This window comes from Lygodium microphyllum, chromosome 2 (assembly GCF_053477565.2).
Source record: "Lygodium microphyllum isolate KBCC chromosome 2, Lygodium_microphyllum_v1.1.10, whole genome shotgun sequence".
Classification (NCBI taxonomy): domain Eukaryota; kingdom Viridiplantae; phylum Streptophyta; class Polypodiopsida; order Schizaeales; family Lygodiaceae; genus Lygodium; species Lygodium microphyllum.
In genome coordinates, this window is record NC_141136.1 from 133,919,784 (window position 1) to 133,933,382 (window position 13,599).

At 47.0% G+C, this 13,599-nt stretch overlaps 1 protein-coding gene across 1 annotated transcript in view; it reads right to left on the minus strand.

The window, feature by feature from the left end:
• The window catches only part of LOC148040346 (dynein-1-beta heavy chain, flagellar inner arm I1 complex-like), a 288,628-nt gene that overhangs the window by 245,747 nt on the left and 29,282 nt on the right, over positions 1-13,599 (minus strand). Inside the window, exons 2-8 of the mRNA XM_087698625.1 lie at positions 9,262-9,378; positions 8,716-8,961; positions 8,497-8,616; positions 8,112-8,387; positions 7,723-8,007; positions 7,418-7,636; positions 7,175-7,312 (exon numbers count right to left, since the gene is read on the minus strand). Of these exons, the coding sequence (XP_087554751.1) occupies positions 7,175-7,312; positions 7,418-7,636; positions 7,723-8,007; positions 8,112-8,387; positions 8,497-8,616; positions 8,716-8,961; positions 9,262-9,378 (1,401 nt within the window). The remainder of the gene's footprint in view (positions 1-7,174; positions 7,313-7,417; positions 7,637-7,722; positions 8,008-8,111; positions 8,388-8,496; positions 8,617-8,715; positions 8,962-9,261; positions 9,379-13,599) is intronic.

Below are 13,599 nucleotides of genomic sequence, written 5' to 3' on the forward strand. Positions count from 1 at the left end.
ATGGCATGTTTGGGCTTAACTTCAGTCGCGGATGCCACCCTTGCCAGTCACAATGTGCTAATATTGTTTCTACAGCCAGGAGGCTTTTCAGGATCCCTCGTGGATATAGGCATTTATGGAAATAGCTTTTGATGGTGCTCCAGAGCAGACAACCCTTTCCTGCCCTTGCTTCGAATCATCCCTGGCAGGATTGGGACTTCGAAGGCCGGCTGAATTTAAGCAAAGCTTCCGCTAACCAGGTGTATCATCTTCTGATTAAAGATCATCAATGGCTGGTTACTAAAGCGAATACTCTATGGGGATTGCGTAAATCCCGGTCATGGTGGAAGGCAACTGTGATGGAGGGCTGGTTGAACAAGACACCCTTCAAATATAAGGTCTTTCTTTGGAGGGTGATGATTGGTGGTCTTCCGCTTGCTTCAACTCTTTCCAAGCGACGAATCTCCAACGGCAACTGTTTCTTTTGCACTACTAGTGTGGAATCCGCCCGGCACTAATTTATTTCTTGCCCCATCGCTAAGAAAGTCTGGTCATTCTTGTCGGTCGTTTGGCGAGCAGTGGTTGGTTTCTCACTGCTCCCCTTTGATTGGTTCTCTCTCTCCCCCCTCTCTCCCTGCTTTTCTTCTCTCTCTCTCTCTCTCTCTCTCTCTCTCTCTCTCTCTCTCTCTCTCTCTCTCTCTCTCTCTCTCTCTCTCTCGTCGTTCTGGTCCCCCGTCGTTCTGGTCTGCGTCCCCGTCCGTCGTGCCTTCGTCGCCTGAGCTCCTCAGCCCGCGTCGCCTGGGCCCCCGTCGTCCGTCAGAGGCTCCGTCGTCTGCGCCTCCATCGCCTGAGCTCCCGCCCTCGGCCCGCGTTCCGTCAGTTGCTGTCGACAGCTGCTCGTCTGAGACCACGACTGTTCTGTCCGCCCCCTGCCCTACGCCTGCTGCCCGCGGGTGCCTGCCCTCTGCATCTTGCGGTGCCGTGACAGGGAAAGGAAACCCTAATCTGGCAGCGCGTGACAGCAACCCTGCTCGCCTCCGAGATCTGATCTGCTCTTGTACGGAGAGAGAGAGTGAGAGAGGGAGAGAGAGAGAGAAGAGAGAGAGAGAGAGCGAGCCCTCCGGGACTTGCACAGAGCGAAAAAGAGAGAGAGTGAGGGAGCGAGCGAAAGCGAGAAGACAGCAGTATGGCTGGCCTGGATATGGATTTTCTCGACCGGACGGTGGCAGCCCTTGGCCCTGATTCCGATACAGAGGAGCCGGTGGATATGGTGCCATGCACGGAGGAGCCGCCTCCGGGTTCTGAATTGCCGCCTGCAGGCAAACGCTCCAAGCACACTTCAGACGAGCCAGTGGGTCCTCAGGACCGTTCCTATGCGCAGGTTGCCTCCGAGCCTGTGGATTCGCAGGAAATTGACTGGGAACATCTGCTGGACTTTGCCAATACTCTGCTTGGCGATTATGTCCAACATAACAATGATACTTTCTCTGCTGCGGCTGCGGATGATGTGCTGGAAGCCACGGTGGACCCAAAATCAGTCTTGCGGTCCTTCTCGGTGTTTTACGACCGTGCAGTTATACTTTTTTTCACCGGCAGGATCCCAGTGCTCTCACATATTCGCCAATGGATGCACCATTTACTGCAAGGGGAATGTGTTGAGGAGATATTCCTTGGACCTCGCGGTTTTTATGAGGTGCTGTTGAAATCGGAATCGCATCGAGCTGAGCTCCTGTCCAAGTTGCCACTATTCTTTGATCGCCGCTTAGTCCATGTGGTACCATGGCGCCCTATGGCTGACTTCCAGCGTCTGCTTCAACGAGAATGCCCGGTGTGGGTGGAAGTGGAAAACTGTCCAGCGGTATACTGGCCATTGTTGAAGGACGCGATGGCGGTTGTGGGCACAGTGCTGGTTCCCCCGAGCCTCAGGGCCATGAACCGCAACCGTTTATGCATGCTATGGGATACGGCCAGGAAAAGGCCTGCGTGGCTTCGCCTCAATTGTTCAGGCATGCATCCTTTGCATTTTCGCCTGAAATGGGGCAATTTTGCCGGACACTGCTTTTCATGTGGTAAACTAGGGCATTTTGTGGCCGAATGCCCGGAACGGCAACCGTCTTCTGAGGAGGCGCAGGTTGTGCAGCCCAAGGATGACATGGTGCTCGATGCCCCGGCACAGGAGACCCTTCAGCCACCTACTGTCATGGATAAAGGCAAACAACAGGTCCGGGGTTTGGATTCTCCTAACACTGACTGGATTGAGGCACGACAAAAAAAAGGTAAACAGTTGGACGCAGGCCTGGCTGATGCTGGGCCTAATGCTTCTCTGGATTCTATGCGCACGTACACGCGCAGGAAAGACATGGTCACCCACAGCAGGATGCGCGTACTATGGCCCCGTCCGCCCCCCGTTATCCGTCTTCAAGGAAAGGCTATTCAGCAGGCCCCAAGGGCCCACCTGCTAAGCTGGCATTTGATGCAAAAGGTAATGTGATTACACCTTGGGATAGGCGTTATCCCCGCCCTACTCCCAAGGCAGTGGATTTCCCTTCTACCTCTAAAGCAGGTCGCCCGAATTCGTTTGCAGTATTGGCTGATTTTCTGGATGAGGGTGTCCTGGATGCCCTCGCGGAAAAGGTGCAATCGAGGCAACAGGCGCCTCGTTCCTGACTTCCTTTTTTGAAAATATATGAAGATTGCCACGTGGAATGTGCGAGGCATTTGCTCTCGCCATAAGCAACATACCATGTGGTCTGTCTTGCATGAGAACCAGTGGGATGTATTGTGTGCAGTGGAGCACAAAAGTCATGGTGAGGCAGGAAAAGTTGTGGATTGCCATGGATTCCGTCTGTTTTATGCAGGGACACCTGCTAAGCACTACTCGGGCGTGCTGATGATTGTCCATGAGAAATACTAGCCTGTTCTTGTTAAAAACGATGTGCACGGCCGATTTCTGGTGATCGAAGTCTTATTTGAAGGAGAAATTTTCTGGTTGCTGGGGCTCTATGCTCCAAATGATCCCGCATCCCGACGGGATCTATGGTCGACTTTGCAGGGCTCCATGGCACTTGGTCGCAGGGGATTTTTGATGGGAGATTTCAATATGTGTATTGACTCTTCTCAGTCCACCTCAAGGCATTCGGTCATGGATACGCCAGAAAGCCGGGTGTGGAACTCCTTTGCTTTGCACGTACTTAAGCAAGATCTTTGGTCGTGGCTTCACCCTTCTGTTTCAGGTTTCACTTTTCATTCTGCACAATATGCGACCACCTGGTCGCGACTGGACAGAATGTATATCATGCAGGGGGATGATTTTCTTCCCGAGATGCTGGAGATGAAGGTCTTGCAGCAATATGCGTTGTCAGATCATTTCCCCCTCCAGCTTGAGATGCGGGCTCAACCCATTGCACCTTTTAGGCAGTTGCTGAATAAGCTCCCTTTACGCTTCAATTCCTCTTATTTGAAGCATCCAATTTTTCAGGGTTATATGCAGCAATTGATTGAGAGGTTCTTATTGGACTTCGCCTCTGAGGGCTTGGCTTCGTTCGCACGCCTGCTCTCTAATGTGCAGCGGGTTGCTCGGCAGTATGGGATTCATAATGCCTCTCTTTGTCGCCGTCGTCGACATGCAGCAGAGGACTTATTGGCCTTGGTCCGTTCCTTGCTCCTGAGCTCCCCAGATGATGATTTTCTACTGTCCCTGGAGAGGCGTTTGGCCCATCTTATTCAAGTATTTAGCTTGAAATCTTATCAGCAAGCCAAGTTGCAAAACTTGACTGACACATTGCAAGATAGTGCCTGCCAGTCTCATAAGTTCTTTCCCGCCTTGCATGCTTCTCCGGCCCGCGAAAATATGACGCGACTCCAGGATTCGGAAGGTCGTATGGTCACTGATCCACAAACCATTATCGATATGTGCAGAAATTATTTTATGGATCTTTTTGGTTCCTCTTCCTTGCCGTCCAGCCAGGTTATGCATGCCCGCTCAGTCTTCTACCATCTGGTCCACCAGCAGGTCCCATTTGATATGCAAGCCACTTTGGAGGCGGATATTTGCGAAGAGGAGGTTATGGATGTCTTGTTGCACCTGCCTAAGGATAAAAGTCCTGGTTGGGATGGTCTCACTAATGAATTTTTTGAGCACTCGGCCACGCAGTTGGTAAAGCCTTTGGTGGTCATGTTTCAGCAGGTTTGGGAAACAGGGGTCATGCCTTCTTCATGGAAAGAAGGCCTTATCAAACTGATTCCCAAGGTCCCTTCGCCGTCAAAGCTGCAACACTGGAGACCAATTTCGTTGATGGGCGCGATGTATAAAATCTTTTCCAAAGTACTGGCAAATAGGCTTCACAAGCACCTTCCAGCTATTGTGCACCCTCTCCAGTATGGGTTCATTAAGGGCCGCAACATTTTGCATAATATCTCAAATGTGCAAATGGCTATTGACTATGCGCGGCACTCCAATCAGCAAGTGGTCTTGATTCAATTGGACCTGGAAAAGGCGTTTGATTGTGTGGACTGGTCTTTCCTTGCCGATCTTATGTCTGCTATGGGCTTTGGTATCCGGATGTCTCGATTGATTTACACCATCAGTACTGAGGCTTCTTCAAGAGTTATGCTTAATGGTGGGGTTACAGAGCCATTTGTCCTTGCACGCTCGGTCAGACAGGGTTGCCCTTTGAGCCCTCTCTTCTTTGCCCTCGCGACTCACCCGGTCCTTTCAATGCTATCCTCCATGGCGGCTTCTGCCCAGCTGGCAGGGTTATCTCTTCCTTTGGGGCAGCACTTCATTAGCCAATCTTTGGCTGACGACTCCTTTATGATTTTGTAGGCGGACAGGGACAACATTCGCAAGGCATTAGATGTTTGGACGCTCTTTGGTCAAGCCTCTGGTCTTCGCATCAATGCCTTTAAGTCGGCCATTCTCAGTTGCACGGAGCCGGATTTACAGTCGTTAGGCTGGCAGGGCCAGGTGGTTTCCCGTGGCTCCATTGTCAGGCATCTTGGATACCCATTGGGGGTGGATGTACGGCCAAAGGACCTGTTGGAGTGGATTTCACAAAAACTGGCCGCGAAGTTTATGTATTGGAAGTCGCAAGCCTAGCCGTTCCATGTCCGCCTCAAAGTGGCTCAGACAATTATGCTACCAATGCTGACGTATTTCCTGCCATTACTGCCATGGACGCCCACTACTTTGAAGGCTCTCACCCATCCCATTCGTTTCATGCTATGGAAGAAAGATTCACTACAGGCAGGCATTTCTTGGATTTCATGGTCACATGCATGTACCCCTAAGCGCATGGGTGGTGGAGCTATTTTGGATGCAGAAACTCATATGCTGGCTCTTCATTGGTCTCTTTTTCGTGCCGTGTGTGCGGATCATCACCTGTGGACCATCATAGCCCGTTATTTTCTTGAGGATAGCGGCCTCCGCCAGGGCAATACACGGCTTCGGGCCTCATGGTGGCATGTCCTTAATGCTGACTCTCGATTTTCCAGTCCCTCTTCCTCTTTGTTACAGCACTTGGTCGGATCTTGGAAAGTGGTGCTCCAAAAGACCCGTTGGCATCCAGTAGGGGATCGCTTGCAGACTAATTCTTTCCAGCTGGAATTGTTGGCAGTATCCAGATTACTTTCATGGGAAGATAAACATCAGCTCAGACCAAGATTTAATCGCATGGCCCGTTTGGGTGTGACTTCGATTGCGGATGCTACCCTTGCTACTCGCAATGTCCTCGCATCGTTTCGGACCGCTAGGAGACTTTTCAGGATCCCGCGCGGATACCGTGATTTATGGGAGAAGCTTTCGTCGGAACTTCAGGGTAGGCAACCCTTTCCTGCCCTGACTATGGATCGCCCTTGGCAGGATTGGGACCTTGCAGGCCGGTTGACTCTGGAAAAGGCCTCTACTAATCAGGTGTATCGTCTTCTTATTAAAGATCACCAATGGCTGGGTGAGAAAGCTAATACTGTTTGGGGCCTGCGGAAATCCTTGTCATGGTGGCAGGCAACGCTGATGGAGGGGTGGCAGAATAGGGCACCTTTCAAATGCAAGGTCTTCCTGTGGCGGGTAATGATTGGTGGTCTTCCTCTTGCCTCGGCCCTTTCCAAGCGTCGAATCTCGAATGGCAATTGTTTCTTTTGTACCACTACGGAGGAATCGGCCAGACATCGTTTTCTTTCTTGCCCACTCGCCAAGAATATCTGGTCTCTCTTGTCCCAAATCTGGCGCACAGTGGTGGGGCCCTCACTGACTCCTTTTGATTGGGTTTTTGTGCGCCCAAAGTATCCCACACCGCCACAGTTACATATGAAGATCTTATTTCCCTTTTTCAGATACTGGGGATGCTGGCACATTTGGACCACCCGAAATGCTTTTCTCTTTGATTCGGCCTCGAATGTACCGCGACATATTGCAAGGCTTAAAGGGCTCTTGCATTGGCAGCTAGATCTCATCAGGCACTCTGACTTGCTCCCTCGGGAGGATTTGCATTCCTGGCATCTGGCAATTGCCTCTGGGTCCTTGCCATGATTGGTGTAGCTTTTCTAGTATACTAGTTTGAGGATTTCCCACACGTTGGCCTACGGCCCTCGTGTCTCTTGTACTCGTGTAATCATGTAATCTTGTACTTTTTCGTAATTAATACAATTACCTTTTACGAAAAAAAAAAGAGAGGAGAAAAAAATTAGAGACAAAGAGAGAAAAGAGGAGAAATGGATTGTTGAGCAAAGTTGCTGTGCAGTTTGCTTGCTGCTTCATGGCAGCGAAGCTGCTGCGAAACGGCCTAGCATTTGGAATGCTAGTGTAGATTATGGAAATAAATATCATTAACATGTAATTATAAATGAGGTTGAATCTAGTTACAAGTATATGAAATGCGAGAGCCAAATGCCTTCTTCCTCACAAGGCAGCATACAAGTACCACCACAAAGATAGTATTAAAGTTCAAGAGCAATAAGGCAATTGTGACGTTTACCTACAGTAGAAACTAGCCTTGGAAATTCTATGAAGGAAAAGGAAAAAATGAATACCACTGGCATACATAACATTCAAGTTCCTTATCATGCACAAGTTCATGCAAATTTTGCTTGAAGTCACATCTACTAAGGATTTAGCAATAAGTAGCCTACAAGTACTTCCTGATATTTCTCAAGCAGAAAAAGACTCTCTGATAATTGGGGATATTGGGTTTGAGTCTACCTGAGATGCCATATGTTCAACACACAAGCAAATGGGTGGTCGTCGTGCCATTAACTTGAATGCCTCCATCAGTTCAATGCTCTCAGACAATGATGATGCATGCCGAAAGGCCGCAGTCATGACATTTTGCATCATTATCTGTGAGTTTAAACGAGACTTGAGTAGTCATTCTTGTATTAAAAAGCAATGTACAGCTGTTTACATTGTTTCCACAGTATTAAGGTAAACAATCAACAATAGAACCTCTAGATCCTTTACTCCATCCTTAAATCGATTATAGTCATCATGCCATCGAGTTACTTTCACATCTAACAAGTGATATGGCAGCGCCTTCAAACTGGATACAAGTTTTTGGAAGGTGTCTTGCACTTTTATCATTGATTTTGTGAATTCTGCTCCTCTTGTACCTCCAAACACAGGCATTTCTACATTTTTTGAGAACTGTATTTGTGAATCACAAACCTGCAACATTATGCACATAGGTAAAAAGTCCAATCAAGTCCAGAACATTTTGGTCTTTCTTCACTCAAATACAGCAGCAATCGCACCTCAAGAATATCTTGGCAGCGTTGTAAAAATGACTCTACAGGTGCAAATATGCTCCTTACTCCAAGCTCAAGCAGATGCTTATGTTCTAAATTTCCAATTTCTGGGGCTGTTTGTTGATCGGATGCATGTATATATGCTTTCATCATTGCATTATATAACAATTTCCATGACTCACAGGCTTGAATGCTTTCCTCCAATGCCATTCTGCACTTTCCCACATCTCCGTCAAATATCTCAAGCAGAGGAATACCTTCCATACATCTGAGAATAATTTCATTGCTGACCTGCAGAAAAGGGGCTAAATGGAGCAGATTATTAATAAATTAAAAACGCAGTAGGAAAAACTTAGCATAAAGTTAAAATTTACAAAGCATATAAAATGACATACTTTGGATAACAAGCCAGTAATCTTTTCACTTGTATTGTAAAAAGGACTAATCTGCCAAATCATTCTAATCCGTAGAAGAAGAACTGGGAGAACAAATGGAATGTTACAAAGCTTGGCTGTGGCTAATTCTTTACATGGCTCCTCCAGTACTGTCAAAAACTTTAAATTTTCTGCTGCTACAAGTGCTTCATGGTCAATTTTATTTGACAGATTGAGGAAAGGTTGCAAATATGGCGACTTCATTTGCTCTAAAAATGATAAAATCGACGAAACTCCCTGATTAAGCAGAAACAATATTTTAGGATCCATGCTTTTACAAAGTAGTACAAAATAATTCCAAGTACACAGATCCTAGAGCAACATCCAGAGACAAGAATGGGACTACCGAATCATTAATTTGAATACGAATTCCTCCAAGATCCAGGCTTCTTTGACGCCAAAATTCAACCTCTGCAAGGGGTCCAGACGCTTCCATGTCCATAATCCTCTCTTGGCCTCGTATCACCTAGCAAGGGAGGTTGGACTTAATTATCAAGAACATTAATTGTGTAACAAATCTTTGCTTTTTTGCAGGTCTGCATGAGTGGTGGTTCACAAAAAATACCTCTTTAATCTGACGTGTCCATCTTATGACAATGGATTCAAGCCTTTGTGTTAGATATTTGTCTCGAGACTGGTAAGCAGTTCCTTCACCCAGCTGCACAGGTGGGACATACAGCAAAGTCTGCCCTTTTGTACAGAAAAGTGATTCTGTCAAACTGGCCATGAATCTGTCCAACTCTCCAATGAAATCCTTTGTCGCCATTTCTTGACCACTCCCATCATCCAGCATGGCCGGCAGATACAGGATCTAAAAAACATGAAGCAGTAAGAAAGCTCAAAGGTTTTCAACTCAGATTTTCCTGTGACCTAACGTCCTTCAGGCATAGTAACAGATATCTCCTTTTATTACCGACTAAAAAAGGAAATAGATATCTGACAATTCAGAGCACCTCAAATGCAGAAATTTCTCAGATCTGCTGATCTTCTGAGTAAAACCCTTGAATGCATGGTACACCAGAATCTCTTTCAGAAATTCAATTTAGACTCACGGAAGAAGACATATAAAACTTTTGTGCCAACTTGTGCAGGTTGAACAGCCAGCACAAACCTGCATTAGACGCAGCATGCATTCCCCAGGACTACCTTTCACCACTTCACATTGAACTTGCTCGTGAATATTCTCTGCATCCACCTTCTTAGTGCTATCACGTATCAGAACAAGCACCTGCATAAATGAAATGAGTAGCCAAATAAGAAACATATGACAGTTATTGCTGGCATTATAGATGTCAAAAAGCAAATAAAAGATCCTGAAATTGTTACAATCAACAATGTGCACATCAAAGCATATAGCTAGGTGGAAAAGCACAATAGACACAGTCTATACATCCAGCAGCAAGCCTTGTAAGGAATGAACTGATGCGAGCTGCACCCCCCTTTCACGCAAACTGCCTGACACCACCCATCACTGCCTGTCCGTCCCCCCATCTGCCACCCAGACTATCCCCCTCCTGCTCCTGTTCATGCCACCACACCTATGAAGAGCCTTGCATTGGACACCCTACCTGAGTGCCGTTCTGCCCGCCATTTCACCCCTTCCAATTCCCTCTGCACACTGCACCCTGTGCTCATGCCCTGCACCCCACATTCACACCCTATTCTCCTCTCCTTCCTTCGCCCACATCTCCCTCCTCTCTACCCTCCAACTCCTACTGCTGGTTCTGCCTGAACCAATCCTCCCTTCGTACTGGACTACAGCCCCTGCACCCCCACCCCATCAATGCGCCACCCACCTCACCCCAACTTTCAGGCATATAAACAGCTGCTCCCTCCCTTTGTAGCAGCATTCCCTCGGTTGACAGCAGCTCACCCAGAAGGTCCTCAGTTGAACTCACGCAATGGGAAACCCCTAGTCTGACACCAAAGGACTCCACAGGTGCCTACCAGTCACATGCCTTGTATGTAGTCCTCACCGAGGTACAGCTTCAGTCCCATCCGCACCACAGAGAAAGAACCGGAGGAGACTGCAATCTTCAGACAAGTCACAGGTAGTGGACAGCTCCCCATTCATCTCTGCAAAGGGAATCATCTACCTAGTCCCACGGTACAACAGCTTCACACTTGAGAGCTTCAGGCTTCATAATAGATTCCCTCAAGACCCAGCCATCCTCCTTTTCCCTGGACTAGCAGTCGAGCACTGCCAGTTGCTAAGAGGATTTTGGGTGCCTTTTTGGCACAGTCCTCCCCTCCTCATTTGCTGATGCAGAGATGTGCGCAAGGGTCCAAAAGTATAGGTGGCAGTGGAAGACACCAAGAAAATACCTGAGTTTTTGGAGATTGAGGTAGGAAGGCACACGCTTAGACAACAAATCATTGTGACCAGCTAGCCTGGTCAGTGCCTTTTTTGCCATGGCTTTGAGCACCAAGCCTCCAACTGCACACGCTTCTGAGCCAAGGCCTCACAACAAGCAGCTCTCAAGAGAAGGATGATGGTTTTACGAGGGTCCAGCAACATGAGGGCAAGATGTATGCAGGGCCCAACAAGCCACACAGCCACAACACCCTTATCCAAGGGCAAGTGGTTGTGCTGATGCCCCCCCACAGCAGCAACACACCCCCACCATGGAAGCACAAGCATCCCCATCCACATCCCCACACCAGGCACAACCAACCTGAAGCCCCCTTGCACATCCCTCCCCTCTCCTTCACCCACACCCCCACCCTCACCCCCAGACTTAACTCATTGTCACAAGGACGTGACATTTATTTTGCTTTACTTAAATTTTGGATTTATTTTTAATCAAATGTTTAATTATGTGTTGTACATGTGAAGTGCAGCTAAGAATATTTCATATTTACAAGCCAAGGACCCGCAGAAATTAGTAGATGTCAAAGGCAAAAGTTGTCTTAAGTAATGTTGCACACATATTTAGTAGTATCTGGTGCTAGAAATTGGCCTAAGACATTTTATTAGCCATAAGTGTCAATTGGTTACACTAGGGATTTGGCATTTAATGGTACTTAATGTCATTCTCAGGGCTAAAGAAGACTTGGGAACACTTGGGAGATGAACTGGCCTAGCCAATTTAATTTTTGGTTGGTTAGACTAATTTTCTAGGCACTAATATAATTATTAAGTTAATTTTCAGAATTTAAAAGCTGAAAATTAATTTAATAATGCAGATAATGTTGAAAAAATCGGATTTGAAGGCTGCCAGTACAACTTGCCCATTTCCAGCCAGCAAGAGACCCTTTGGGAGTTGGTGACATGCCTTGAAGAGACTAGAACGGTAGGTGACAGCGGTTTGAGGGCTGTTTCAGCCAAACAAACATCATATTCCGTGTGTTCCATTAATGGAGACTACTTTCATGGCTATCTTAACAGGGTAGCAGCTGATTTCTTCCATTTTCTCGTGATGGAAGTTTGCGTTTTCTCTCTATTCAATATTCTCTCTCATTCTCCAATCATTTCCCAGTCTTGCTCCAAAGATCTCAGCATTCTAATCCCTGGAGATGAAGATTGTATTTTTCTCTGCTATAAACCCTATGCCCTAATTTACAGCAAAAATTAGGGTTTTACAGCAACCTCGGGAAGCATGCCAAGAGATTGAAGCCTCAAGACTTTAATTTTCAGGGCTGAAAATTAATTCTCAGCAAGATTCAAGTGAGGGACCAGCCAACATTCAAAGTTGGGGCAAATTTCATTTCCCAAGAAGTTTGTGAAGGCCAATTGCCCGAGCAAATCAAGGGGCAAATCAATTTGAAAACTTTCAAGTCGTTATTGACAATAAGGGGCTTTTGGATTTAGAAGGAATTGAAGGAATCCCATTGTATTCGAATTCAATTGCAATTAAAGATTTAAAAATACCGAAAGGGCCACCAATTTTTGTTAGAGATTTGGTCATCCCTTGGGCAGGCATTCATCAAAGATGGGTTTTGTACATGCATTTCCTATTAGACAGGCATTCAAGAGCAGTTTCGTCAGAGATGTGTCGTGATCAGGCTGGTTGTGCCACATGGCAGTGTTTACAACCATCACATTTATGCCAGGAGTGGTACATGTCAGCGCTGGGCAGATTCGCATGTGCTGCAGCAGTTGGTGCAGTTATTGCACATGCCACGTGTCATTTTCAGGCAGTCGGCCTGATTTATGCCAGACAGCTATCATTTATGGGCCAACCTGACGCTGATTCATGGGCTATATATTCCAGCCCAGAACACACACATTGACACAGATCTGATCCCAGATTTGAGGGTTGAGATCATGCAAATTGCAGCATACTTCAAGGTGTACAATAGGGAGACATCTCAAGCCTATAAATAGGCAGTCACTTCATTCATTCTTCACCACCCCGCCACTCTTCAATCATTCTTCACCCCTCTTCCTCCATCATCAGACACCCTTCCCTTCTCTCTCCAGCCCCTTCCACTATCCTCACACCCTTTCAGGAGAACATTGTGGTTTGTGGCTTGTGGCTGCTTTTACCCTTCCTCTTCTGCTTGAGGCACCTTGTTTTAGCATCAAGCTTTGTGTATGGAGCATCTTCCAGCTGGCATCACCATCATCTGCTTGGCATCAGCACCCTTTTCCATCAAGCTCCACTTTCACCTGCGTTTTTCAGTGTGGAGATCTTCTCCTTGCCTAGGATTAGAATTCTAGCCTTTGGCAATAGTCTATATCATTGAGTGACAGTGATTTCATCACTCGTCTATCATAGGGGCTGCTGACCTGCGTTTTTGCAGCCTAGCTTCTCCTCCATCACTTGGTGTCACTCCTCTATCATAGGGGATGTTGGGACTTGCATTTCTGGAGCCCAGCTCATCCTCCATTATCTGGCGTCAGCATCTAGGTTGCTCTCCCTGCGTTTGATAGCTTCGACACTCTGGGATTTGTGTTTTGCTGCCCAGGTCACTCCCCGGTATTAGAGGACTACACTTTTCTCCCTCGACAGTTGGTGATCATCTTCCACATCTCTGATAGCATCAGAGGACTTCGGTTTGTTCCCTCAACAGCTCTCCTTCACTTCTAGTGATTACTTTGATAGCCCACTACCCGAAGGATTGCATTTCGCTCCCTTCATTGTGCAGATTTCCCATAGGTGCTACCACCTGATTCAAACAGGACAGTGCAATTATCTTTTGAGCTTCGGCTCCGTTGTATCAGCTTCTCTTCTCATAGCATGATTTAGTGCATCATCACCGTGTTATTCTTGTGATTCTGAGTTTCTCTTCTCTCTCGGTGTTTGCCGTATACACTCTATGTTACTTCCTGCAAACACTATTGTCTCTTTCCACCATCACTTATTTTGACATGGTATCAAAGCATACCTGTAATTTTTGACATGGTATCAGAGCGCACGAGCTTAGAGAGCTAAAGAGCATGTTCATCAAAGAAGGAAAAGACAGGTTGCGGGTTTGGCATCATCTACTGATTTTCCCCTTCATT